Genomic DNA, 27,855 nt, shown 5'->3' with positions numbered 1-27,855 from the left:
TACATATAAAATTAAAAAAAAGCTCCACAGTTTGCTTTTGAAGGTGAAAAGGCTGTGTTCCACTAAGGTGTTAGTTTATGCATTTCTTGCCGCGGGCTAGCTTGCAGGGCTGATCAAACTTTTACATGACTGCATTTGGTTTGTAAAATGTTGAGAAACAGCGAGCGAATTTACACCAGCTTGATCTCTTTACAGCTGCACAAGGATGAAGCAGCTACAGCTTGTTTCGGGCGATTGAAAAGGACAAAACATTCCAATTTGGAGCTTCCGGCGGGGAATTTTACCGCCGCTACTGCAACGGAACAGACGTCGAGAGTGTGGTACAAATAATATCTAATATTCAAACCTCAAACCTTTACAACCAAGTTGTGTTTTATCACGTGAATGGACGTCAGCCGAGGTCAATAATTAGCTAGAAATGAGCTAATATGCTAAGTGCGTTAGCATTCTCCATCTCCTATGGCGTTTGAAGCGTTGCTTCCTTTGCATGTATTTTTTGAGTTGGACCCTCTCAGCCACCGTACCCGACTCCTCCACACACGAACCCCACTCCATGAATTACGCGCACGGCTGCATACGCTCGCGCTAGCTGATGCTAAGTCACTCTCAGCGTGGCGGCTTCTCATCGCCTGATTCACAACTGCTTTGCTGTCTCGACTGTCAAATGTGACTGAGCGCCAGAACCCAACAAAACTCCTCAATGGAGCCTGTCAAAGCTCCGAGTGGAGGAGACAAGGAGACAAGGAGCCGGCAGGGAGAGGATGGCGTTGACAGTCGATGAGCTGGAGGGTTTGAATCCCCGGGGCTTTGGTGTGACGAGGGCGGACCTCGACACCGAGTCCTCGCCGCTGCAGGAATAACAAATGACTTGGTATTTGAACCCATCCTGTATGTAGACGTCATATTTCTCATGCATCTTGTGAAATTAAACTTGATTTACTGCTGTCATTTCATTAGAAGTCATGGCTGTGGCTCCATTGATCATTGATCAGAATCGGACATGATCAATGATCAGACCGTGGAACGCTAGGATGCTATTGGGGTTGGGCCATGTTTTCTTTTTATTGGAGATATTCTGCCCTTTACTGCCGGCGCAGAGGCAACATAAAGTAGATCCTTCGCTCTGTGAACCGACGGCACTCTGATGTCACAGAGACGCAATAAGCTCGGGGATAAAATGGCCAGCTGTGAGGCCAGGCGACGGGAACCACTCGAACGCCGTTCCTCCATCTGTTTGTAGATGATGCACACAGGAGTGCGCCGTGCGGAGCCTCCGGTTGGCCCGGCGTTAGCGTGGAAACGGCGCTGTAAAATCGATGCAAGCCGGAACGCCAAACATCAGAGAGATGCGAGATGTGAAAACAGTCGCAGCGAGAATGCAGCCGCCTCCAGCCCGACTCCTTCCTGTGGAATCAAAAAGAATCGCTTCACCATCAGGCGTTCAACGAGTCGCTCGGAGAGAGGGCCGATGTGATTAACGGTTGAATTGTTCTGTTAACTTTGCGCCCCCCCCCCCCATCCCTTTATCTTTTCCTCTCCTTTAATGGTTGCTTCGGAGTGTTCCTGTGAGACGGAGACTCTGTTGTGCGAGGTTAATAACTTATGCAGCGGGGGTCTCTGAACAAGAGGCTGCTTTAATGATTTAATGGGCCATTGAAAGGCTTCATTCCCCGCCGGGTCCACGGTGGCGAGCTGACAGACACGAGGCTCCTTTCAGCTGAAGTCCGTACCTGGGCTGACCATTCTTCCCCTGTGGTTGGCCGGTTCATAGTGCGTTCGGAATGTTGTGCGTTTCCCATCGGGACGAGTTCAGCTGGGTTTGCTTTAGCTCTGTGGCACATTCCGTGACCCGCCACGGAGGATTCCTCCAGAAATCACGTTTAATTCACCTTCTGATGGAATTCTGTCACCTAAGCTCCCGAGTTCATCTCATCTCATCTTCCTCTTCAATCTTCGGCACATCGTTAGGAAGAGAAGGCGGCGTGATGCCAAAACATCCTTCTTGTAAACTCGTACAATTCACGCCCTCACAGAAACGACCGCCGCATTAATACAGTAGAAAACAGATTTTGTTAGCAGAGTTCCGCGAGGGCACGGCCGAGTCGTCACGGCCGGCCGGCATCATCAGTCGTCCCAGAAAGACTTTTCGTCCCTGTCGGAGCTAAATGTCAACGACGCCGCTGCCCAAGGTGAGGTCCTGATGCAGGGAGACAATCTTCATCTCCTGGGAGACTCCAATCAGACCGCATCAGACTCGGGAGGTCTGATTTGGCAGACGAGGGGGGGGCGGCATCATCTTCTTCGCTTCCACATTTAGCTTTCTGAAGGCGCACTCGCCTCAGGAGGAGTGATGGGGCAATGAATTTAGACCTGGGGGGGGGGGGGGGGGCATTGATCTACAGCTGAAAGACATGCAGGCAGGCCTCCTGCTGCAGATGATGGAGGGATCAAATGTGGAGCAAGAGATGAGTGACAGGAAACGGAAAGAGAGCAAAAGACACAAATAATCCTCAGGAAGGAGACGCCTCCTCCTTTATTCTCCATCATTTCTAATCGATCCCCGTCGACCTGTGAGTCTCAAAATAAAGAAGAGTCGATGGACGATCGACTCCCGTGTTCCTCCAAACACTCAAATCATTGACGTTTATGAGGCAGCATTTTTCCGTAGTGTGCAGCGACCTTCAACTCGCCTTTCATTTTGTAAACATCCACTGTCGATGAGGGCGACCACGTATGGACGGCAGTTCCTGTTTGGCATCGAGCAAATTGACTGAAGCACAAGGCTAAATGATAAAAGATGGCCTCTGACAACTTTTAGGAAGCCTCAAAGTGCTGAGTCGTGTTGCGAGCTGACCTGAATCAGGGGCTTTCTCACATGTCATTAGAGGAACTACGCCCGTAGAGGTCGGTTCTATTCTCCGATAAAAATCCCAATTAAAAAGAGCTCCATGGCTTTCATGAAGGATTCTATATACGCGTGTCAAACACGGGTTCGTTTTGTCCTTGCGCTGAAAACAACCTTGGCTATTGTCACTTCATTTGCAGGACAAGGACGAGTGATGTCTGTGGGAGGTGCTTTCATTAATTCCTGGAACAAAAATCCACGGATTAAGAGAGAACACGATCCGTCCACGCTGTGAGGAGCGTGTCCTCCTACGCGTAATATATAAAACATTTCATTGCTCCGGAAAGTCGCGGGCTTGCCAGTGAAGGACATTTTGTCGCTTCTCATTACCCGTCCTCCGGCGTGGAGGCGGCGTGCATCGACATTGCTGCAAGTGCATTTGATCAGGCGCTAATTAAAAGACAATTAGCCCGCAGCCCGGAGGATGGCTGACCTCTCCAAACGCGGATCAAGGATGAGAAGAAAAAAAAACTCCCCGATCTCGGTATTTACCGTGACGCTGTCCTCCTCCCTCCATTTACCGCAGCCTCCTGCAGGAGGGCCCACCTGTACTCCCCGGCTACCGGCACACCCGAAGCTGGTCGGCGTCACACGTTACATCCTCCACTCTGTGAATTCATTAGAAGCTGTTCTAAACCTTTGAGGGAAAGTTCAAAATCTAAAACACATTGTTTTTTATTTTTATTCTATCCATCCATCTAGATTATTTTGGGACGAACTGTCCGGTTTCTGCCGTCTATCATAATGAAACCGTCCTGTTGAACATTGAAGGCCGGTCGATTCCCAAAGGCGTGAAAATAGGGTCCATTAACTGAGGAGAGCAGAAACTAGATGCCCTAGATCTGTGTGCCGTAAGAATGCATCCGCTACTAAGTGAAATGCTAGCTGGCTCAGCCATGAACGCTTCCCCCGTCATAAACATTCGCCTCTCATCCGGAGCGGGTGCACGTTTCCTGCTGCATGGTGATGACAGGCGAACGACTCCCGACACGGAGCTGCTCACAACAAGGAAAGGAGGATTATCTGGAGTAACTGGGTCAGGAGTTCTGAGAGGAGGCGCTGACTTTCTGACATGTTTTTGTTCAGAACCAGTCAAACGAGCCAGCCGCTAAGATTCTATGAAAGGGAAGGCAAACGTCTGCGCCGGTGATGCTTTATGGAAGGATAATAGCAAGATGAGAAGCATAAAAGCATCTGTGATGTGTGATTTGTTCTACAAACAACTCTCACGACTCCAGGGAGAGAGAGAGAGAGAGAGAGAGACCTCCTCTGTGCCGCCAGGAGAAGGTCAGCGTGTCCAGCTGAAACACATTTTCATTTGCAGAGAAATTAAATGAATCTACGAGCTGTCGGTGAAATGGCGTCTGCCGCGTTCTCGCTTATGGCACCCGAAAGATCGTCTTTTATCTTCACATGGTGAAGGTGAATGTAAAAAAAAAAAAACACTGAAGTGCAAGAAATGCCAATATGACTTCATCAGAACAAATTACGTTAGCGCAGATTAGCGCTGTCGCTTGGTTGCCGTGCGTTGCGTTGCGTTGCGTGTTGGAGGAGGTGTGAAAAGGTTGGCGAGACTTTCAATTTGTCTTCAAGAATGAAAAATAGGCAAATAAAAAAAATGTCATGGGAGGAAAGATGAAACGCCTCCCCCTCGATATTATGCAAAATATTGCTTTTGATTTGAAAAAGAGAAAACGCCGTTCAGGTTGATGGGATCTGCAGCCCGACCTTAAAATCTGCTCATACGGGACACGACTTGGAGACCCGGAGGGAGACTCCGCGTTTGCTTGTAAGACCCGTGTTCTGATAAAAACAGACGAGGTGGCTTAAGAGCTCCCTTTAGCGACCGTCAGAGGTTGAAAGCAGGCTCTTAGTTCACTTCCCCACAGAGATAACTGGACAAATTGAAGGACACTCCCCGATGGCTTGTACCCAAAGGGAGTGAAAAGTGGATCGGTGCTTCCCGCAGGTCCGCGTCAAAAAGAAAAAAGGGAACATTAGGAGAGAAGCGCTTTCCTCATGCATTGTGAAAAGGCTTTCCGTGTAGCCCCCGTTCCATTTCAGCCGGCTCCCTGGTCCGGCTGAAATGCTTCATCAAGTGCTCCCTCTCTGCAGAAAACACCTCCACCTGCTTTATTAATGACGCTCCGCCCGGGGGGGGCTCAAGGTGGTGCTGACGAGCTGCTCCCAAGGAGACATATATGATTAATACATGCTGTAATATTAATTATCTTCCCTGTTCCAGGAACGCCTGTTTAGATGGAATGTTAGATGTGTCTTCATTATTATTACGAAAGAGAAGCCTTTTGCTTTCCATCTGAGATCTCAAACTGGCGAGACTTGAGTCCAAACGCGGCACAAAGCGTCGTCCAGCGTTTCACCGGTAATGCGAGGCGGCAGGAAGCTCGTTCATCATTCCTACTCCCATGAAGATCAGCATTCATCACACCGAGCTATCAGCCTGCCCACATGCATGGGGCAACAATATATGTGTCAATATTAGCAGCAGCTGTCGGCTCGTTTGTTTATTATTTATTTATTTATTTATTTATTGCTCTTATTACCCCCTGTGGGAATGCAGTCCATTATTCACCACAGGCGGCCATTTTTCTTGCTTTGCGGAGACATAATGAATATTGGTGCGAGAAGAATCCCACCTGCTGCCGATTTACATCGCTGAAATATTTACGCAAAGCGCTTTAGTGGTAGGATTTATAGCAGGGAAGCCTGCAGCAAAGAATCAGGTAATATATTATCGTTATTCTCGATTCAATTTTTTTAATTTTTAATAATGCCATTGGTCAAAAAGAACCAAGGAGTAAAAAGATTAGTTATTTCAATGATTTAAAAAGCTGAATTTGAAACATTAGGATATGACGTTTCATTTAATTTAATCTTATTCAGATTCGACAAAACAAGCAATTTTAAGACTTATTTTGTTTGTCTGTCTGTTAGCACGATAACTCAAGAAGTAATGGACAGTTCTTGATTAAATGTCCAGGAAATGTTGGGAATGTTACGAGGAACAGTTGATCACATTTTGCTGATGATCCAGAATCACTTTGAAGTTTTCATCAACATTACAGTTTTTCATCCGGATTGGATATGGATGGTGGATATTGTCGCGATCCGGATTTTCCCATTTAGTTATAATGGAGGCTTTTTAATATATATATATATATATCTTGCAAATTATGCATTCAATTCACTCACCAAAAATCACAGTCATAAAAGGGGTCTGATATGAACTATCATGAAAAAAAAATGACTTCTGGATCTGATCAAGTCAGGAAAAATGATTACGTTTTCTAACATTAAAACCCATTTATGGATTCAAAAATCAGGAAAAAGTACTGCTGGCGTCACCAAACCCAACACTGAATTCAGTCTGATGCAGGTTCTTTTTTAGTTAACTGCATAACGGATCTTCCAACAGCGGTCAAGGTGAGCTGGACAGCATGTGGCCCGCTTTGTGCGGATCCGGTTTGATGATGAAAAGAATCAGCAGATGTATCGATTTAGCGTGAAATAAATAAAGTAAATCGAAATCGAGGAACGATCTGAGTTCAAACAGAAGTCCCGCCTCGTCCATCTTTAATAGGGTCATGTGGGACGAAAAGCCTCGTCGCCCGTTAAATCTCCGGACCCCGCGTTCCTCTTTACCGAGGCTGTTTACAGCTTGCACCGCCCGCGCGGGTCGACGCACACCATCGTCCGAAGGGGCGGCTGCGAAAAGCCGAAGCAGAACTACGAAGAAAACTTTAAGTGACCTACAAATGCGTTAGCGTGGCGTTCCAGTTTGCCTGCAGGCTGTCCCGGTTAGCAGATATCGTAGGACCCGGTCTCGGAGCAGGGCCGTTTGGATGCTGATGCAGAGGGAACAGATGAATCTGGGGAACAGATGGAGGTGAACATGAACAGATGGACTTGCTCTCCACCCCCCCCTGAGCGTTCAAGTGTCTTTTGGGGAGAAGCCTCGTGACTTTTTTGGCGATGTGGCGCCGACTCACCGATTCAAGGAAGAAAAGAGCGAGATCGATGCCGCTGTGGCTATCGGAGAGATTTACTGGAATATTGTGTCAGCGATTATTGCAGGGAGGCGCCGTTGGCTCCGTGTTTGTGAAAGTGATGGAGGAAGGTGACGAACTCGTCTTCTTACGCATTGTCCTCTTCTTTGAGTGTGCAGCGTCGGGTTTCTTCTGCGTGGGATGAACGATCCAGGGGAGTACTTACCCCGTTGTTGACGTCCTCGAGGACTGACGGGATTTATTTATTATCTTTTCATGAAGATATTGTCCTTTTCAGTCCAGGTCCAAGTCTTGTCACGGGGAGAGGCTTAAGCTACAGACGTAGTTCAGGTTGAACAAGCGTTTCCAAAGGCCAGACCTTGTTTCAGGTGCAGCGCAGCCGGGATAGTCGATGTTTAAACTGGTGTCGCAGCCCAGAGAGAGAATTCGATTTCTGTCATCGGCAGTTTTCTCGCTAACGTTGGCGCCAAGGGCACGGTCAGCTGTTTTCATTCAGCAGCTGTGGTTTCGCTTTAAACTTAACGTCTTCTGCATAACGGCGCGTAATGTTTCTTTCTGTCACCTCGCGCCGTGCTACGGTTTTTACGATTTGGTTTAATGTCGGTATGAAGAAGCACGTTACACAAATAAAAGCGGCTTGTCTTTTATGTAATTGCTAAAATGCGGCGGCTCCGGTTGAGCTGCCCGCGAACATAAACCAGACGGTGATTACGCTCGCTGGCGGATTAACTTCATCCTATATAAGCATCAGATTTAAGAGGCAGAGGTTTCCTTGTGACATATTTCTTCTCATGTAGCGACTAGTCAGCTCTGCGCACCGCCGTTCTCGACTCTATTCGACACCGTCGCCGGGAGACTTCCTTTGTGAAAACTCTCCGGCGACGGATCGTCGTGGAGGGACGAGATGCTGCTTCAGCTAAACTCACTTCTGCAGACGACTCCCGGTCACAGTCGGCTGTTCGTGTCCCTGCTGTAATGGGATCTGAACAGCAGAGGGGAGCCGGCAACATGTTGTGTCTCCCCCCAGAGGTCGCGTCGGAGGTCGTGCCATTTAAACGGCTTTGCAAACACGACCTTTCGAGCTTCACATTCAGCGAAGCCCGTGTCCTTTTTAAAGCATTGTGTTTGTGTCGTGTTAGTCTTTTCCTGTTCGTTAGCGACCGTCTCATGCATCAGGAGCCCCGGCTCCGGGGCGCGTTGCGAGCTAAGGTACGGTACGGGTTGTCTGGGTGTGAGTTGTTCGTCTTTGTGGAGTTGGAGCTTTGCAGGCAGGTCATGTAATTTCGTTGGTAGCTCGGACTCAGGCCGTGCTGCTGTAGCAGAACTCTGCTTTGTATTCACAGAACAGAGGTGTGAGTCCTGGAATAGTGGACGATGTTTTCAGGACTTCATGTGGTCGAGTGGATTTTTTTTAATGTTGGATCTGATAGAAAAAGATGGCTGCCTGGAATCCAGAGAAAACCTCTGGTGGGATCTGAAGAAGGCGGCTGCAGCCGTTAAACCAGAAATATTCCAGAACTGGAGGCCCTTTTTTGTCTGTGAGGAATGGGCTAATATTCCCGAGGAACGCTGCCAGAAGCTGGAGGCCGGATCTGCGTCAGTTTAACGATCTCTAGGAAGAAGAGGAGACACTTCACATCACGGGGTTGAACATTTTTACTCCAGTAACAGAAGCATTTTGCATTAAAGTTGAGTAAAGGGAAGCTCTCTGGGGCTGAACGTTGCCTCCAACCGAATGTTCACTCACACAGACGAAATATTCCTGGGAAACGCCCAATTTTGCTTCAAATAGACGTCGCTGCCGTTCAGCGGATTATCTTTGTGCTCAATTAGAGATTCTCACAAGCATTAAATCTCATTTTGTGGTAATCTATCGCTGATTCTTTCCCTCCTCTTCCTTTTTCTAAAATCTGAATTAAATATAATTTAGATTTTTTCTGCATTCCGGCATTATATAAAAGCCAAACCCAAAACTAGCTGTTTATGCAGCGCCTACGTGACCCTGTCGGCCGACGCTTTCCTGATTACTGCCACGCACATTCCTAATCTTCCCAGTTGAAGCTTCAAAATGATTAGGAATCTCGGTAATCAGTGCTTATTTCATTTCTTTCTGTGTTATTTCACGGACCGGTGGCTCTGCCGCTCAGCAGATATGAGATGCTGCTCCAGCATCGCTGGCAGCTGCTGTCAGGTCAGTACATTACATTATTATTATTCTAGGGTTATTCTTCATCTTCAGAGAAAATCAAACTCATGAGGCGAGGAATCGCTCGCGAGCTGCAGGGGAGGCGGCGTGGATGCAACACCCACTGATGAAACCAGTGCCGTGTCAGGATAGCGGGAGAAGCTCCACGCTTCATACGACCGTTAGTGTGTGTGTGTGTGTGTGTGTGTTGGGGGGGGGAGTAGGACATCTGTCCATAATAAATAAAAGTGCAAAAATATTTTTTTTCCAGATGGAATTTCACTTCTTTCAACTGGAAATTCAGTGAGAAAATAAATTAAAGCCTGATTCAAATTCAGCTAACATGATAGCATTTTGAAAATGCGATTGTTGGTTTGTCAAAGAGCTGAAACGGAGATAAAACCCTCGACCGGGAGAGCGGTCCTTTCCCCTGAGTGAAACGGTACTTCTTGAAATGTCAGAGCGTTTCCACCTTCCTCACGGCGTCCTGTTGGGAACGGAGGACGATGACTATAATCTCGGCAGTGCATTAAGCCCATTTTGGGCGCCGCCGATGTCCCGTTCTCATACCGACGTGAGGAGAACGACGTCTTCCAGGCAGACGAGGTTGTTTCCCGTCTCTGATTCGGAGCTGCTACGTTGCTCAGCCCGGCGGAGACAGACTGTGACAAGCGAGCTCGAACGCAGCGACCATCAGCGAGAGCTAACTGATTAAAATAATGACCGGATGTGTGATGCGAGTGATGCGTTTGGGCCGACAGTCCGTGGTCCTCGGCTAGATCTGGACGCCTGCTTCATGCTGACGTGGCACGTCAAGAGAGACGGGAAGATGTCCTTTTAGGTTTTCTGCACCGGGGAGTAGACGATGTTTGACCCCAAATAACTTCTACTTCACGTCTTTGGGAAGCGCTGCCCAAAGGTGTCGTGATTGCTCCTTCCTGCAGAAATCCTTCGTGCCTATTGTAAGCTCCATTTAGCCCAGACACGAACATGCTAGCCGAACCTCATTCGGAGTTCAACCACGGGGATTTAATTCCGCTCTCCTGATTCCGGAGTGTCTTTCCTTTCCTTTTAATCTGTCTCCTCTCTGAGGACGTAAATAGCACTTTTCCAGCAGTGACTAAACAAGCTCTGTGCCTTATTGCTTTGCGCGCGGTGTTGTAAAATGAAATTATTATGGACTGCTATGTTAGCATGCATTAGGGTGCAGCCGTAAATAAATTCCATAAAACTCCCACTGCGGCACATAAAGACGTGACTGATGTTTGTGGTGTGAGGGCGTTTGGGTTATATCGGAAGCTAGCTTGGCATGCAGCTAGCAAAGCGCCGCGCATGAAGCCGTAGGTGGATGAATGTGTGCTCGAACCCGTCCGTCCGTCCGTCCGCTCGGTGCCGAGCCCGTCACCACGCCGTCAGCCTCGGGGATAAAAGGCCTTTCCCCACCGTTTGTCTCCTAAACCACAAGCTCCCTTTTCCTTCAGGATTATCGTTAAATGGGTGCTAAATTTATCCATAATTTATCTCTTTGTCTAAAGGCGATGCCAAACCGCAGCGGACCACTCACGCAAAAAAAAAAAAGCGGGGCGACCTTGAAACTTGGCGAGAAGTCTCGTTGGCCGATGACAGCAATGACTCCTGGGACAAACTCCCTAATGGGAACGGTGATTGCCGGTATTCCCTATTCTCTTTTCCCTGGTTACTTGTTGAAGGTGAATTGATGATTGCCTTTTCACGCGCCACATTTTGTCAGGCGAAGCAGCGTTTCCTGTCATCCTGTCTTCCTGGAGAGGTTTTGAGGAGTCGTTACCGTCTCCGGCGTGACGGCTGCCCCTGAGGCGGCGGATCAGGAGGGGGGGAGAAGAAAGGCGCCGCGACAGGGACAGGGTCAGGGTGGATGATGCGATGAACAACAGAGCCCCGCTGTCAAGGCTGTGTTAGCGTCTTCGTCATCCGGTGGCTGAGGAGGAGCCCGTCGCTACGGCTGAGGGCTGATGGGATGTTGACCCGATCCCGGTTCTGCCTGTCAAACGTCATCAGCCTCAAACAAGGACTATTGCTCCGTCGATAAGAAGCTTCAACTCTTCCTTTGTGCATTTCCTTGACGACTAGTCGTGGCTGCGAGGGCCGCGCCTGCGACCCGTGCGTGCTAACGGAAAAGCTGCAGTAAAGTTAGGTTGGGTCGCTACAGAGGACTGAAGAGATTAGCATCGTAGCATCGTGACCTCTCGTTTCTGCCCTGACAAGGAAACGCCGCTGCTTCTTGTACCTGGCAAACGAGTAGCGATGGCGGCATGAATATTTACCCGCCGCCGTCGTCGCCACGCTCCGAGCGCGCCATTTATTCTGTGCAGATTCATATCTGTCAGCAGCGCCTCCATTCTGCACAGGTGAGTGAACCCGTAATGCGCTGCTTCTTCCTCCGGTTCACCTCCGCGGCGCTCGATCAATCACGTCCGTGAACCGTCCACGAGAGAGCCCGGTGTCAATAAAGGAGGAGGAGCATGAAAGGAAAGCAGTTTCCTTCCGTCTTGTTATTTTGTCCTGCAGCGGCGCCGAACACCAGGTCTGGTTTCGATCCGTTACAACTGAAGAGGAGCTTCAACTCGGAAATGTTACCCAGGTGTGAATAATCGGAGATTCGGCGCAGAGCGGCGGCGACGGTTAACAGTAATCCGGTTCGATCCAGTTCGAGAAACGATCACACATTACAACGATGTCCGCCGTGTTTGGGCTGGCCGACCTTCACGTTTCATCACCGCTGCGTTCGCTGCGTCGCGTTGCGTTTGGATATTCAGATTAGATGGGAGGAGTCCCAAGCGACATGCGTGATAGGACGGCTTCTCGGCAGCTTCGCAAACTTGGCTGAAGCTGCTTCGACTGAGAGAAACTAGGAGAGCTTGTCCCTTGGCAGAGGAACCCTGCAGAAAGGGAATGTTTTTAGATGTCTTCTACACACAGGCTAACTCGTGATCACAGCGTGAGGCGGGTCTAGCGCAGTGCGCAGATTAGCTTCAACTTTTAGTCTAAAATGTTGATGCCGATTGCTTTGAATTTAATGCAAATGGAGTCAAAAGGTCACGGAAGGTCACGTCGACTAGAGAATGTAGCGACCTAAGCTAGCAGTTGTTCCACAGGCTAATGTAGCATGCTAGCTACAGCAGAAAGAAACTGGGAAACGACACGCATCACAGGTATCGTCTGAAGCTCATCGATCAGCAGTGTGTGTCACACACACACACACACACACACACGCGCGCGCACGCACACACACACACACACACACGCACGCGCACGCACACACACACACACACACACACACACACGCACGCGCGCGCTTCGCTCTGTGTTTTCTGCTCAAGCCGTTTCTGATACATGTAGCGTCATCTCAGTGTCGTTGTTTCTGTTATCTTCTGTCCGCTCAGGTGTTCACCAGGTACGGGAAGTGCTACATGTTCAACGCCGCAGAGGACGGGAAGACGCTCCGCACCACCATGAAGGGCGGGACGGGGAACGGCCTGGAGATCATGCTGGACATCCAACAGGACGAGTACCTTCCGGTTTGGGGAGACACAGGTAGGCCTTCCTCAGATGTCGTCCACCTGAACATGATGTGAGTACGTCTGGTGACGCCACACTGTTGCCATGGTGATGAACAATCTGCCCACGAATCGATGAAAGGCTGATTTTTAGAGCTCAACCTGTTCTCCACTTGTTCCTGTGGATTTGGATAATGTTCCGCCTCCCTGTCCCAAACGCCTCTTGGCTGTTCTTCTGTTTGCATGGCCTGTAGTCCTGGCGCCACCTGTAGTCCTGGCGCCACCTGTAGGCCTGGCGCCGCTTCGCCCGCGAGTAAGAGCTTCATCTCGCAGCGGGGTCCGGTTTCAGCGCCCCTCTTCAGCCCTGCGGGGGTTAATTAGCCCCGATGAGCCGAGTCAGCCTCAGCAGGGAGTGCTAGTCCTCCTCAAACGAGTCCGATCCCGATGCCGATATGATGGACACTCTGGACAGGGACTCATTCCTCATGTCCACCCACCAATTACCTTTCCTCTCTACCTCGTCCTCTCTTGTCCATTATCCAGAGGACAGCGTTCGTTTTTGTGGGGGGGGGGGTTGTTAGCTAGCACACCGCTCAATTCAGGGAGCTGGAGGGCAGCCATGATCCTCCTCCTCACCTGATTGATGAACCTTAAAACACAAAAACAGGTTTCATGGTGTGAAAAATGAGCAAGAAACAGAAGTTTAAGTGTTGGGACGAAACCGCCGGCCCGTTGCCTGGATACGCGTTCACGGTGCCGCTCACCAGGCTGCTCATTTACGGAAATAATGGATGGATTCTGTCCTGAAAGCCTCGGTCCAGGTGAGGAGAAGTCGCCCAAAAAAGATACATTTAATTAGGAGAAGTGGGAAAAGCCTCCAGGGGAGCCGCCGAGGAGGGATGTAGACGGGAACGAAATAACCCCCGACAATTTACCACGGCAACGTTTCTGCAGATTATCCAATAAAAAAGCGGATCCTGGAGCGACTCTAAGGAGGACCTGAAGTTTGACTTTCCTGTTGTTGTTCTTTTGCCAAACTTTTTAATGTTCTGAAGCGCTTCAAGCCCTCCCAATTTACACACCACATTTCCCTTTATCGTGCGCAGGAAGCAGACAACTTCCTCTTTGTCTTCTCGTCTCTGACACCATTCCTGGAGCTGACGGTCGAGTGCCATTCTCCAGCACGGCAGACGGGGTTTCGTCATTTTCGACGACGTATGCCTGCAAGAACCAACAAAAAACAAGACGCAGGACAAAGTCTGATTCGTGCAAACTGTACAAATGTAGCGTCTGAGGTTGGCAGGGCAGCTTCTGTGTTGCAGCCTGGGTTTTTGGGTTTGGCAGATGCTAGTATTGAGAGTACAGAAAAATCTCAAACTAAAAAGCCTTCATTTCCATGACAACTGGAGAACTGGTGGCGGAGATGTGCAGCCAGGAGAGGTTAGCATTAGATGATTATTTATTCTAGGCATGTATAATTATCTGATTTATTTTTTATATATTTTACTGCCACACCCATTTGACCTTCTCCACTTTAGCAAACAGCCTGCAGGTGCATTGCCCCCACCTACTGGTGGGAACACGGTACTACCACCAGAAGCAAAAGGCACCATCATGCCTCCATTTCCGTACAAACATGGAGAGGCCCGTTTCAAACGGCGTATCCATCAATGCTAGCACGCGTCCACTCATCTTTAGCACCTACCCTGAAACATCCACCAGGGGGTAGCGATGAGCCAAAAGCAGAAGAGGTTGATAATGAACTAACAACACCAAAGTGGAGGTGGGATGTGAACACATCGAGTAGCAGCCTTCAAACGGCTGTGGTCGCTTTCCTCTATCATCCAGCCCGTGTAACCACACGTTACCATAGTGACGGTGGTGATGAAACGGACTGTAACGACAGAGACGTCTTTGATTCTGCTGAAGTCCTGGTCGGATGGGATCAGCGTCGTTAGCCGTGATAGTCTTCATCATCTCTCGTGCAGAAGTGGCTCGAGCGCAAACAATCACGGCGGCTTCTTTGATCTCGCGAGCAAACACCTTCAGGCGCAGTGGCCACGTTCAAAAATGGCTCCTCAAAGCAGACGAGGCTACGTTCCCGTCCGTCCCTGGATTGTCCAGGTGTCCAGTGTTTGAACGTCTTCCCCCCGCCCCAAGTAAGCGTGTGCGAGGCTGTCTCTAGCCGCCGAGAACGTTAGCAGTCTGATCACCACCGCCGTCGCTGTTCTGTTAGCTGCAGCTATCTTTTCCTGCAGTTACAGCTACAATTAGCTCAGTTACCCGTAGCGTTCGTAGACTTATAGCCGACCGGACTGTGCCAAGAATGCAACTTCAGAATCGCAGGGGGGGTCGTTGCTGAGCTCAGCACAACTGCTTTCAGTCGTTGCTCATGAAAATGGCTGCACACCAGATCGGGAGCAGACGGGAGCAGACGCTTGAGGATAGTCGGAGGAGCTTTGAGGTCCTATGAGGTGAAGGCTGGTTTAATCGTGTCCTTCTTTCTACCGCACGGTACCGCTGAGGTTTAAAGGTCGAGTGAAAACACCTCCGATCCTGAGAGGAGGGCTGTGCAGCAACAGGATTTCCCAGGAGGCCCTGCATCATTTATCCGAAGTTTGTTTCCTTCTCTGTGGGAAAAACATTTGGATTCCTCTGCTGCGTTCGTGTCACGTTAAGATGAGGCTTTGCTGTTTCGTGAAGCGTTGAAAAGATATTGCATGCAGTGGAATTAAAATGTAAATAATAATAGAAGGCTATGAAGTCTCTGAACCCAAGTTTTAACAGTTTATCTTTGCTTGGATGGTGAGCCAAAGTAGCAGGTTTATGCTAATTCATGTGGCGTTTGGGCCTGAATGCCTTTTGTTTGGTCAAAATAACAATATATGGACAAAAACAAATGTGCAGCAGCGATAATTGTTACCTGACACGGACGATGTTTTTGGCAGTAAACCCTGCAGAGGAGCTGGAAGGCCTTGCAGCAGCGGCTCCACAGGCAGGTGAATTGCCTTTAATTGCTCTTTAGTTTATATTGCGGTGCTGCAGTTGCGTTCCCCGTGTTACTCTGTTAGTTATAGACACAGAAATGTAATAGCTTCCTAATGGTACAGCAGACACATTAAAAAAAGGGTGAATCAGAGAGCCGGGAAGAGAAGAGGGAGACACCCCTCAGTTGTTTAGACACGGTACAAGACCTTCATTAAACGAGACAAGATGGGAACGTTTACAGGACAGAAAAAGTTACGCTACTCATCCTTTTCTACACACTTATTCACTCTTTTACACGCACGCACGCACGCACACACACACATGCACACATGCACACACACATTTCACACAGCCAGTAAAGCTTCTTTGATGCCTTCTTCCATTCCTTTGTGTGACAACATCCAAACCGCCATTAAATCCGTCACCATAGATTGATTGATGGGCGCATCATCGCCAGGCAGTGTGTGTGTGTGTGTGTGTGTGTGTGTGTGTGTGTGTGTGTGTGTGTGTGTGTGTAGGTGTGTGTGTGTGATTCAGACAGCCTTGATTGAATGTCCTGGGACGTGGCACTGATTGTGATGCAGAACTTTATCGATTGTCCGGGCTGTCTTTGCCTTCGCCCCGGTTGTGCATTGGCGTGCAGATCCACGGAGTCTCCGCAGCGTTCCGATTGGGAACGCTTGTTTTTTGCTCCTCTGTTTGTCTGAACCAGTGAAAAGCCAAAGATATTTTTTTTGTGTTTGTTTATTGGCAGAATAAATCGGCTAAACGCTCTCTCCATCTGTCTTCCCTTCCAGAGGACACGGCCTTCGAGGCGGGCGTCCGGGTGCAGATCCACAGCCAAGCGGAGCCGCCGTTCGTTCACGAGTTGGGCTTCGGCGTGGCCCCCGGCTTCCAGACGTTTGTCGCCACACAGGAGCAGCGGGTAGGCGTTCCCGACAGCTGCTCTTTTATTGGTTCTCTTCCTTGTGGTGTTTCTCACGTCGACTAATGTCGCATGTTCGGCTACTCGACGAGATAAAGGAGAGCGTTTCTATACCCTCAGGTCTCTCCACCCATTAAGGAAACGGGACACAGGGGGCGGGGTTTTATTGGCTTGAATCACCTGGATGGATCATAGACCCGGCCCCTTTATCCTGATTGGCTGCTGCGTGCCCAAACCTTCACGACTTCAGTCGTTCCAACGTGACTCTTCTCGGCATCAGTTTCAACTCCGTCCAGCTGGCCTTGGTTGCCATGGGGACAGCGTGTCTCTCTCTCTCTCTGCAGCTAAACTCCCATTGAACCTGATGTCTTTTCCTTCCCGGCTGTGCTGTGTGCTCAAGGTCCTCCGCTGGTCGGGGTAAAATACACAGCCTTTGGAAAACCCGTTTTGCTGCGTCTGTTTTATGCCGCCGTTGACTGCTAGCTCATCCGTTTAACGGACAGGCGGCGATGGAATCAGTCGCTTGTGTAACGATCAAGCGTCGAGTGGCGCCTCGTCTTTAAATCCGGAGGTCCGGACTCTGAGAGTCCCGTTCTGATGAGTCAGGGATTCTGGAGCATCAAGGCCTGGGTTACGGCCATCAACGCCTTGACCCGCCCTTCACTTCCCTCTGTCCCTGGAATGATGCATTGTGGGAATTGTTTTTATTTCCAGCCCCCAAAGGAAAGGCCGGGCTGACGTCCTCCCAGTCATTCGCATGGACAGCAGCGCCGACATGCAAAAACATTCCTGCAATGATGAATGGGAGGAGAATCCAGGCCGGATATCCGAGGAGAGGATCTGACAAAGATATCCGGTGATTAGTGGCATTTTACCGGCGATGCCGACCAGCCCGCCTCCTTCCACAGAGGATTTAAATGGACTAACGGCGGCTGATAATGTTGATCAAAGCTGTTCAATCAGGGGAGCTGGAGGCTATTTTAAATGCGAGCCTCCCAGACTTAGACGTTTCCCCTCGTTCTGCTTTTGACCGGGGATAAGAGGGAACGGTTTTTATTCCTCTGTTGCAGAAAGAGGAAGGAGCCGAGAGCAGAGGGGGCGGCTTCGTCCACGTGTGACGCCGTGCACTAATCTGTTGAGCTCCGGCTCAAACCGGCCCCCCTCAGGCAACCGGACCGGCACTAAGTCCCACTCATCCCGCCTCCTGTCCGACTTATTTAACCGCATCCAGCTCTGGCCGAACCGAAATGAGGCATCTCGTAACGGGAGAACTTTCATTAGTAGCATCCAGAGAGGGTCGAGCCCCCCCCCCCCGGCTCGTATTTGATGGTGCATAGTCGGGTCAGAAGGTCCCGACGCGGCACTGCGATATCGAGTACCTCGGATTATCTGATCTCAAAGGAATAATCCGATCCAGAATCCGCTGCCGGTGATTGTAATTAGCCGAGATATGGAGGTGACTTTAAAGGTCAAGGATTGCTGCGGAGCGCCGCTCTTAAATCACTTAGTAAAGTCGACAGCGTCTGGATGTCAGGATGCTTGCTGCATCAGGGAGACGTTCGGGGGCCCGAGATGACTGGGGGGGGGGCTGTTGGGCGGTGAAATGTTTAGCGTGCTAAATCGAGTTTGAATTTATTCTAATCGGTGAATCGGGGATTTTTGGAGCGCTGCTCCTGGGATCTGCCCATATTTTGGGCTTTATACCCAGCCCTAAACGTGTTTCTACTGAAACGTGTCGCAAACTGTGGGCTCATTTGCATCACTACAAACCTGTATCTAAGCCACGCCTCTGCTCTCACCTGCAGCTCACCTTCCTGCCTCCCCCGTGGGGAGCGTGCGAGTCGAAGGCTCTGGAGTCGGGCTTCTTCCAGGTCTACAGCGTCACCGCCTGCAGGATCGACTGTGAAACCCGATACATCGTGGAGAACTGCAACTGCAGGATGGTCCACATGCCCGGTAAGAGAAACGGCATCCAGGGGGCCTTTTATCGACGACGTCACGTCATCAATAAGTTCGGTTCCAGCACGTAAAGAGGCCCGGCTTCACGCTCTGCTTCCTGATTCGGCCGCTGTTTCATCGTCTTCAAACTGTCCCCAGGTGACGCCTCTTACTGCACACCTGAGCAGTACAAAGACTGCGCTGAGCCCGCCCTCGGTGAGCCTGCGCACGCACACACGCACACACGCACACACACACACACACACGCACACACACACACACCTGGTTTTCATTGCGTTATGTCCCTTGTTGATGCAACGAGCCACGTCAACCGGAGAGGAAGAAGCCTGTTAGCTCACGGCTAACCTGCTAATAAAAAGAATCGGATGTCTCTGCTTGACTTCTCGATTTATCAAGAGAACAGGACGGATCTTGACATTTCCTCTCGCGTGTGAAGAGCTCATCCGACGCGGAGGCAGGCAGGCCGGCCGGCGGTGCTTGAGTTCGATTTAATGGATGGATGGTCGGAGAGACGGCGGCTCGTATTTCCTGTTCCCAGATAAATTATAACGCCGGTTAAGAGGTTTCTGGCAGCCATCAAATCTAAGATTTGAAATTAACTTTGTCAGTTTTATTAACTGTTGGCTCTCGCAGATGTTTTAAGGCATTGCTCTTATTTCCTGTGTGTTTTTAGACGGCTTCACCCTTGAGAGAGGCTGGTGGAGGAAATCCGCTCGTTTGCTCGGAGCTCTGGTTTCCGTCGTAACATAACCGATCTCGGGTCGGTTCTGACCGGCGGTTTAGGGGCGTGTCTGAGGCGATGATGCGATGAAGGCGAGGACTGTGACTGTCCCACTCCTGCTCCCTGGACAGGTTTCCGATGCCGCTGGAGGTCGTTGGAGCCGAGAGACAAACGCTGCCGTCTTGTTTTTCAATGATGCACATCTAACAAAGCCACTCTGCCACAGACCACCTGCCCCCCCCCCCCCCCCGGCGAACGCCGCGCCGCGTGAATCATTGAGCATAAACACAGTTATTGCAGCGTGGCAGTCTCCGGCTCGCTAACGAGACAAGGAGAAATAATGTTCTAATTTACCTGGCTGGGACTCCGGTTCTCCGGGGGCGGGGGGCGGGGGGGGGGCTGATTCCAGGGTGACACTCTCCTGAACGACGCATCCGTCTCACGCTGCTGAGCTACGCACCGTTCCACCCGGTCGTCATGGAGACGTCGTAGGACCCGTTAAACAAGCTGGTTGATTATCCTTAATTACACCACCAGATAGGAAACACCCTTAATGCCCCCCCACACACACACACACACACTTCTTTTCAGCCCGTGGTGATAACGACTATTTGTTACGAGTCATCCGGAGGAGATTATTGTTATTATTGATAACTTGCTGAAGGAGGGCGAAGCCGAGCCTTAACGGAATCAATCTCTGGAATGGCGAGGTCGTGTTCCCGAGCAGCCAATGACGTCTCACTCAAACACAAATAAGAGCCCGCTGAGAAGCCATATTTGTTTTAGCTTGCAAGACCATCAGCGGGACCGTTGGGGGGGGGGGGGCTTTGGGTTCTTTCCTGACCCGAGCCCGAGCCCAAAACGCTGCTGCATCTGCGTCTTGAATCAGGTCTGATCCTGGCGATCTTGCCTTTATGTAGACTAACAACTAACAAACACAAAGACGGGTGAAAAGCGTTGCCATGGAAATGTTTTCAAATCATCATTTTTCTAACAATCGTTCACAAAATATGAGAAATTATAGAAAATAGGCTGCAGCAGTTTATCCTCGTATTCAGTCGCTGAGAGCGCCGAACAGTTGAACAAAACAAGCGCGCTTGTTGTTCTGACCGGGAGCGTCTCAGTTTGTGTCTAAAAGAGCGTCTGTCCCTCGTCTTCATCATCCCCCCCCCCCCCTTGAAGCTAAACTGTCGGCGGTGGAAAGCAGCAGCTGCATGTGCCGGACGCCGTGCAACATGACCCGCTACAACAAGGAGCTGTCCATGGTCAAAATCCCCAGCAAGACGTCGGCCCGCTACCTGCAGAAGAAGTTCAACCGCTCGGAGAAGTACATCACGTGAGTGGCCGGTCGCTTCCGGGCCTGCCGACGGTCCCGGCTGGTTCCGTTGATGTTGGTGCTGCCGCTTCGCAGAGACAACATTCTGGTGCTGGACGTGTTCTTCGAGGCTTTGAACTACGAGACCATCGAACAAAAGAAGGCCTACGAGGTGGCCGGTCTGCTGGGTAGGTCTGGGAGTTGCATGGGGTTCTACCCCTCACTAGCGCTCCTTCAGTAACCCCCCCCCCCCCCTCCCCTCGTTCTCCTTCTACAGGGGACATCGGGGGCCAGATGGGCCTCTTCATCGGAGCCAGCATCCTCACCGTCCTGGAGCTCTTCGACTACGCCTACGAGGCGAGTCCCGTGTTTCTGTCTTCACAGACGGATCCTTTTCCACGACCGCCGCTTTCGGCTGCAACGCTGGACTCGTCTCCTCGCCCGGGATCCAGTTCTTCTTCTCAACGGCGCGAGCAGCTCCTCCGTTTAGCCGTTTTCTTGCAGAAATAATTGCGACGGTGTCGCTCGCTGCCACGCCTAATTACCTTTTGCTTGACGTTAAATGTCGGTAATTACAAGGAGAACTCGTAAAGACGTTCCGTAATGGAGACGATGAAGTCTCTCCCACTTTTATCTCCCGCCCACAGGTGGTGAAGGACAGACTTCTGGATCTGCTGAGCAGGGAGGATGAGGAGGAGAGTCGTGGAGAGGATGTGGTAAGAACTCCGTACCTCCGCCCACTGCTCCTCAGCGATGGGTCCAGCTCCCCAGGTCTTAACCCCCCCCCCCCCCCCCCCGACGCACTCTGACCCTGCTGCTCTCGTCTCTTAGACTCTTCACTCTCTCCTCCCAGAGTTCCTGTGATCCGGTGGCGAACCACTCGGAGTCCATCAGCCACACGGGGACGGCCCCCCTGCAGACGACGCTGGGAACCCTGGAGGAAATTGCCTGCTGAGGCCCCCCCCCCCTTCCACACACAACCGGAGCCCGCCTGGCGTCGGTTAGGGCTTCATCCTCTGTTGGGACATCCTGCCGGACCTTAATGGGAGGGGAAGAGACGAGGACAGAAACGGGGGGGGGGGGGCTGTGCTGTGTCGCGCCGTCCCGTCTGAGGCACTAATGGGGATGAAGGAGCTGTCGGCTGGACTTATCGGCCCCCTCCGTCACTCTATACCGGACTGGCGGGAGGACGGCCTTAGTGTGCCGGACCTGCAGGTGGATCCATGTCCCCGAATGACCCCCCCACGGGACTCTTAGCAGGAGGAGCAAACATCCATGTAATAAACACATCTATGTTGGACACTGCCAAACCCGCTGGACAAATTAGGATCTGAACTCTCCAAACTGCATGTGTGCATCTATCGTGTTCTCTTATACAACGGACCGCAGTGTCGCTTTGCTGTACCTTCCATGCGCGTCCCCCTGGCGTCCCCCTGGCGTCCCCCTGGCGACATGTCCAACCTCGAATGTACAGATTGAGCTGTTGGTTGTTTAAAATCATCGTTCAGATGCGTCCGATCCTGAGAAAACCCACCCTGATGAGCGTTTTCATCGTGTCTGTGTTAATTACCCTGAAGCGGTCGGGCTTGGTGAAGGATTGTGGCGGGGGGGGGGGGGGGGGGGGGCACCTTACATTTAGCTTGAAACCGGAACATTTTGCCCAATTTTCCGCCTGTCAGCTGCAGTTCACTCGGCGTGCTTGTAGGCAGTTTGCTGCGTGACTCCAGGGTTCGTTTACCGTCCTCTGCAGGCGTCTTCAGAGACACGTCTTCAGAGATACGTCTTCAGAGACACGTCTTCAGAGACACGTCTTCAGAGACGCGTCTGCAGAGATACGTCTCGCTCTCAATGAATGACCGGCTTCTTGCTGAGCGTCAGCTAAGTGTGTCAGAATCTGAATTTATCTCCCGGCCCGGCAGAAAGCAGTGAGCAAATCAATATGTTTTGATACCATTGGTTCATTAATAGATTCACCGATCCATTACCGCCTCATTGCGGACGGCATCGATACCAATTGGACGATTTTCAACGACTTTTTGCGATTGTAAGAACTATTTTAAAATACTCACTGTGTGTGTCTGTGGGGGGGGGGGGGGGTCTGCTGTGTTGCTGTGGTGTAAATATCTGTGTTCCTAAAGCGGGTACCGTGCCGACGCGCTGGAAGCAGAGCTGATTCAAGCAAACGTCAACCTGCAGCTGCCAGGAGGCAAGAACGTTGTGCAGCAGCAGCATCATCATCATCATCATCACGGGCCGCCCAATGTCACGCTAAAAAGCAGGAGCGCCGAGCTTGCTGGTCTCTGTCGTCATGGTAACGTACTTTACATGTAGGGAGGCTGTTTGAATCCTCACGAACACGACCCTCAGCCATCCTGCAGGCGGGCGAGGCGGGTGTCCCGGGTGTCCCGGGTGTCCCGCCTCCCCCCCGACGGCCGCCATGTTTCTTCTCTGCTGTGGCTTCTGACGTCATTGCAGGACAGACTTTTGTCATTTCGTGATGCCGCATTCAGTGTGTGTGTGTGTGCGTTTATTTTTTTTGTGAAACTATTAAATTAAAATGTTTTTTTCGCAGTGGCGACGTCCTGTCATGGCAACGCTGGACGAGTCGAGGTCCTGTCGATGGGTTTTACACGAATGAGGTGCAGCATGTCTGGGTTCTGCGCTCCTGGATGTTATGTGGGTAAACAAATCCCTCTGAATTGACTGGCAGGAAATACTAAGTTTGTTCTGCGTGGCTCTGAACATCCGACTCGTCCACGCTGAATCCCGACTCTCCAACAGTCAGATGGGAACGTCGCCAATACGCGTCATTTCAAAGACCTAAAATGTGATTCAATTTTAAGATCTGAAAGATCATTTCTCCCCTGAAATAACCCAATTAAATCATGAAATATTGATTATCTTCACACGAAAGCCTCAATAAGAGGACGAAGGGCTGAGCATCCGTGCGTGCCGTCGCCGGCTGAGGAGTAGAGAAGGAAATGGAAGCGAGTTCCGATCTTAATAGAAGTTTAATTAAATTCAATTCAAGGCCTTTAATCATGATTAAAATTGATGAAAGAAATATAGAACCTGCTAATCCCAAATCAATCTGAGTCATTTCCCTGTGTGTTAATGTGTGTGCGGTGATCGATGACGTCACCGGCGGGAGGGATCAGCGCCAAAGTAATGAAACCCAAGACACGAGGGGAACCTTAAAGTGGCTCGTCTGTCACAGAGAAATCTACTTACAACCAGTCATGTTATGGAAAAGGTAATCTGGGGGGATTACCGTGGCCTTCGTGCTGCACGGATCCCAAGATGCAGCTCAAACGAGATTAGCTGGCCCGATAGCAGGCGCCACCAGATGGTGAGTTCTGATTCAATGGCGTGATGTTTCTCTGTGTTGCTGCCGAGCGCTACGTATTTATTAGCTTTTTATTTTGTCTCGTATCGCACAACACAAGAGAGTAAATAAAGTCGAGTGTGGCTCGAGGCAGCCGGAAAAAGATGTTCATATTATATCCCTGAACCGTTTGGCTGCCAGATGTTCTGCCTGCGCCATCTGGTGGTGGAGGACGATCAAGCGAGCCTGCTAAAGAACCTTTCTCTAAGTAGACAAATAACGAAGGTCGTGTCTGATTCTACGTCACGATTCGTTGCCAGATATACGAAGGTGTCGTGTCTTCTCTGAAGCCTTTATCTGACAAACATTTATTTTCAGAGTGATTTGCACGCTGACCTCATAATTCAAACAGGAATATAAGAGAGAAATTCACCCTCTTTAATCTGAAGGTCGCTTCATCAATCTCCAAATAAAATTTAAAAAAAAGCCTCCACATGACAGCCGGGCACTAAATACCACAACTCCATATACCTGTAATTGAACTCAGATTCAATTATAGCCCCATATATCATCATTACTGCCCCCTTCAAGGCCCAGGTGAGACGAGGAGTCGCCTCAGACGCGGCTCATGTTGGGCTTTATTGTTTTACTAGCGTACATTCTTCAAAACAGTCTGTGATTATCTTGATTAAACATCAGGTCACAATTGATTACTTTTCTACACTGAATTAAAATGTGAAACCTTCCGAACAAAATAACCTCTCTTAATCTATTAGAATATAAATAAAAGATATTCTAATTCTCAGCTCGATTTCTCAATCATCGAGGAAGGATTGCTAGCTTAATTCAGCTATACAGTATAGCATTCCAAGCAAACAAACAAAAAACAACAATTAAATTGACTATAGCTTCAGTTCCTGTTCCAGAGCTTGGCGAACTGGATTTTGCTAATCTGAGAACCTGAACTGAATGGAACATCAACGGACTCCCTATCTTTTTTTCAATTATGGAAACTGAATGGACGCGGTAATGAAAATTTACCACAAATTACTAACCTTGGTTCGTCGTTCTACACTCCAACACGTGGGTTCCCAAGGATTGACGGTAAACCGGTTGCATTGAAGTGCTACGACGTCTTTCGTTGGCACAAGAGGAGGAACATTTACAGTCTGTACATTGAGATTAAATAACCAGAAGTCATGCGATTCATTCTCAGTCTAGTAAAAAAAAAAAGTCATTCTTACGTGCCGTTCGGATTTTTGTTTGTCAATCTGTGAATAAGATTTGTTTGAGTAAAAAAAATGGCATTCACTTAACGCTAAGTATTGATTTCCTGTTGCGTCTATGATTGGCTGTTACTTCAGGATGCGTGAGCGGCGAGAACAGGAAGCATTCCGTGACTGGCATCGAGCTGCATTGTAAAACACGAAAAACATGCTGCTGAAGGTTCTCCAGCAAGAGTCCCGGACCCGGCGTGAGGAACTCGACGTGTCGTAAGCTACAAACCTTCCCCCATCTCTGGTCATCGATAAATACATCAGACCTGAATGAAACACGACTTGAGGAAGGAACAGGAAGATTTTTGGGGCATCTGCTGCAGCAGCCCGGACCTCGAGGTATTTTCTGAAACCATCCTCGCCCTTCGGCGCCTCACTTTGCAACGCTTTGACCAGCCCTGCATGAGTCAGGCAGAGAAAGTCCAGCAGACTCCAGACCGGCCGACTCAAGAGACACGGGGATTAGAAAGAGGACTGGTGCAGGAGGGGGGTCGGTTGGACGTTCTTCAGGGTGCCGGCAGGTTTAGTTCCGCACCCAACAGACAGGCACCCAGAAGGACTCTCGCTCCAGCCTTTCCAAGATGCCCCTGAGTTCAGCACAGGCACTGGCCGAGTCCTCCTTGATCAGAACTCGGTCCACCAGGTGTCCGTACTGCTGGTCAGTCTGAATGGCGGACTGACGCATCTCCTGGAGGTCTTCGTCCTGTCGCAGGAAGCGAAACGAATAAGGATTGGTTGCTCCTCGTCTGACCATAAACCCGTAGGTTGTAGCTTCTACGAGCGTCAGATGAGGGGAAACAGTGACAGATTTCAGGGTGTGCAAAGGGAGTGTCACCAGTCTGCTGGTTCGCTTCTTACATTCTTTTGCAGCTTTACACAAAAATTGGATTTTGATGAAAGTTGGTTGAAGGATTTGGCTTTTTTTGACCATTTCTTGTTAATTGTTTATGAAGTTCTCAACATATTTTGATGTAACTTGGAAGAAAAGAAGAGGCTCCGGATCGGAAGTTTGTAAAGTTATGTTCTTAAACATGCGAGAGTCATGAGGGCCACCATAGAATTCTGGTTTTTCAATTGTTCCAGATCAAAAAATAAAACTTTCGACTCACTGTGACGCGGCCATGCTCGCCCCCTCCTGGCGAGGCGGCTGCGCTGCGGCGACGCCTGCTCTCGGGAATGCGAGGCTTGACGAAAATTACATAGGGCTTGAATTCGGACGTCCGCAGCCTCTTCAGAGCCTGGAGCGGAGGAGCGTTCACATGCAATCAGAACAGAAGGAGGTGGAGAGTCAGGCGGGACGGGAGAAGGTCAATGACTCTCCAGATCTGAGGTTACCACGGCGATCTGGATGCCAGCTGAGGACGTGCTGCGACCCTTACCTCAGGCTGGACGTCCACTATGCACATCTTACTCTTGGCCTGCACGGAGCGGATAGCCTCGATGCTTGTGCCGTACTGGTTCTCCTTGTATTCCCCGTGTTCAATTAACCTGAGGAGAGAGAAAGCACGCACAAGGATCTCACGGTTGGGCTTGACATGTTTGGTTTTCCTGCTGGAGGCAGGGGGGGGGGGGCAACAGGGGGACAACATGAGGACAGCAGACCCCCGAATCAGGGTGGACACATTCGGCTGCAAAAGCAGAGACCGCTGGCACCCACAGTCGGCCAGAACAAGAAGCGATGACGGGACGGGAGCCCATCCAGGGTTCTCCAGCGCGGCGGCTCTAAAGGTTCACCAGAACCCGCCCTGGTTTCGACCTACTTGTTGTTCAAGGCGTCGGCGTCAAACTGCTGCTTGGTGACAAAGTGGTACTCCACGCCTTCCTTCTCCTGAGGCTTCCTGGGCCTGGTGGTATCTATGGAAACATCATCAGCATCACCCGCGTTGTGGAGTGGGGCGTCGGCTCGTGGGAGTACGTTTAAGCGCGCGCGGCGGAAACTCACGTGGAACCGCCACCGCAAAACGGTGCGGGTTCTCGGCGATGACGCGCTGCTTCAGCTCGTTGATTCGCGCTCCGAGCGAACCTTCGCAAGAAGCCGTGGAAAGAAAAGAGAAAGTCATCGGGAGCGTGCAATGCGGCATCTGGTCCACTAGATGTCACCATGGCAACAGCACAGCATCGGGCCTGTCAGGGCCTGGGGGCTCACCGATCAGAACCACCAGCCGGGGTCTCTCGTGGGGCCTCTGCTGGTAGCGGGTCACCTCTTCATAGGTCAGGAATTCAGGGTCCCCAGAATCCGAGCCCTCCCCGGAAGATCCTCGCCTGTCCTTCCGACTCAGCCGGAAACTCCTCCTCAAACCGGCTGCAGCGAGGATCAGAGAGAAGGAGAACCCTCTGGTTGGAAATGAAAATGATCACATCGACTTCAGCTTCACGATGCAGAGGGACCCAAACACCCCCGGACCGCCCCGGTGACGAGCATGCATTAACAGGAAGTATTGGATGACAACCGATCACTGTGATCTGTAAACGCGTCACATCTTAGCCGAACTCGGGGGGGGGGGGGGCGATCATGCGTCAACTGAAAACGGAGTTCCATGCAGCTCGAGTCAAACGTTCTCAGACTCCATTCGTACACGCGACTCCCTCAGCGGCTCAAAAGAACGGTCCAAACGGGTCATGCTGCTGTGAGCGAGGCGACGGCGCCGAGGCAGGACGGGACAGCCTGGCCCTGAGAGACGCCACGGCAAC

At 50.5% G+C, this 27,855-nt stretch overlaps 2 protein-coding genes across 2 annotated transcripts in view; one reads left to right on the top strand and one right to left on the bottom strand.

Annotated features, from left to right (window-relative positions):
• asic2 (acid-sensing (proton-gated) ion channel 2) overlaps nucleotides 1-21,517 on the top strand; it is a 104,105-nt gene extending 82,588 nt beyond the window's left edge. Inside the window, exons 2-10 of the mRNA XM_068749612.1 lie at nucleotides 12,541-12,691; nucleotides 16,440-16,567; nucleotides 18,373-18,523; nucleotides 18,665-18,721; nucleotides 20,430-20,583; nucleotides 20,659-20,750; nucleotides 20,840-20,919; nucleotides 21,210-21,278; nucleotides 21,416-21,517. Coding sequence (XP_068605713.1) covers nucleotides 12,541-12,691; nucleotides 16,440-16,567; nucleotides 18,373-18,523; nucleotides 18,665-18,721; nucleotides 20,430-20,583; nucleotides 20,659-20,750; nucleotides 20,840-20,919; nucleotides 21,210-21,278; nucleotides 21,416-21,517 — 984 coding nt within the window. The remainder of the gene's footprint in view (nucleotides 1-12,540; nucleotides 12,692-16,439; nucleotides 16,568-18,372; nucleotides 18,524-18,664; nucleotides 18,722-20,429; nucleotides 20,584-20,658; nucleotides 20,751-20,839; nucleotides 20,920-21,209; nucleotides 21,279-21,415) is intronic.
• A 4,170-nt stretch (nucleotides 21,518-25,687) lies between these two features.
• Nucleotides 25,688-27,855, bottom strand: part of LOC137905483 (MAGUK p55 subfamily member 3-like) — a 4,312-nt gene continuing 2,144 nt past the window's right edge. Inside the window, exons 2-7 of the mRNA XM_068749728.1 lie at nucleotides 27,311-27,498; nucleotides 27,107-27,187; nucleotides 26,925-27,018; nucleotides 26,544-26,652; nucleotides 26,274-26,402; nucleotides 25,688-25,867 (exon numbers count right to left, since the gene is read on the bottom strand). Coding sequence (XP_068605829.1) covers nucleotides 25,688-25,867; nucleotides 26,274-26,402; nucleotides 26,544-26,652; nucleotides 26,925-27,018; nucleotides 27,107-27,187; nucleotides 27,311-27,498 — 781 coding nt within the window. The remainder of the gene's footprint in view (nucleotides 25,868-26,273; nucleotides 26,403-26,543; nucleotides 26,653-26,924; nucleotides 27,019-27,106; nucleotides 27,188-27,310; nucleotides 27,499-27,855) is intronic.

This window comes from Brachionichthys hirsutus, chromosome 16 (genome assembly GCF_040956055.1).
Source record: "Brachionichthys hirsutus isolate HB-005 chromosome 16, CSIRO-AGI_Bhir_v1, whole genome shotgun sequence".
NCBI lineage: Eukaryota > Metazoa > Chordata > Actinopteri > Lophiiformes > Brachionichthyidae > Brachionichthys > Brachionichthys hirsutus.
Note: the sequence above shows the minus strand (reverse complement) of the source record. Positions and strands in the feature narration are given on the sequence as shown.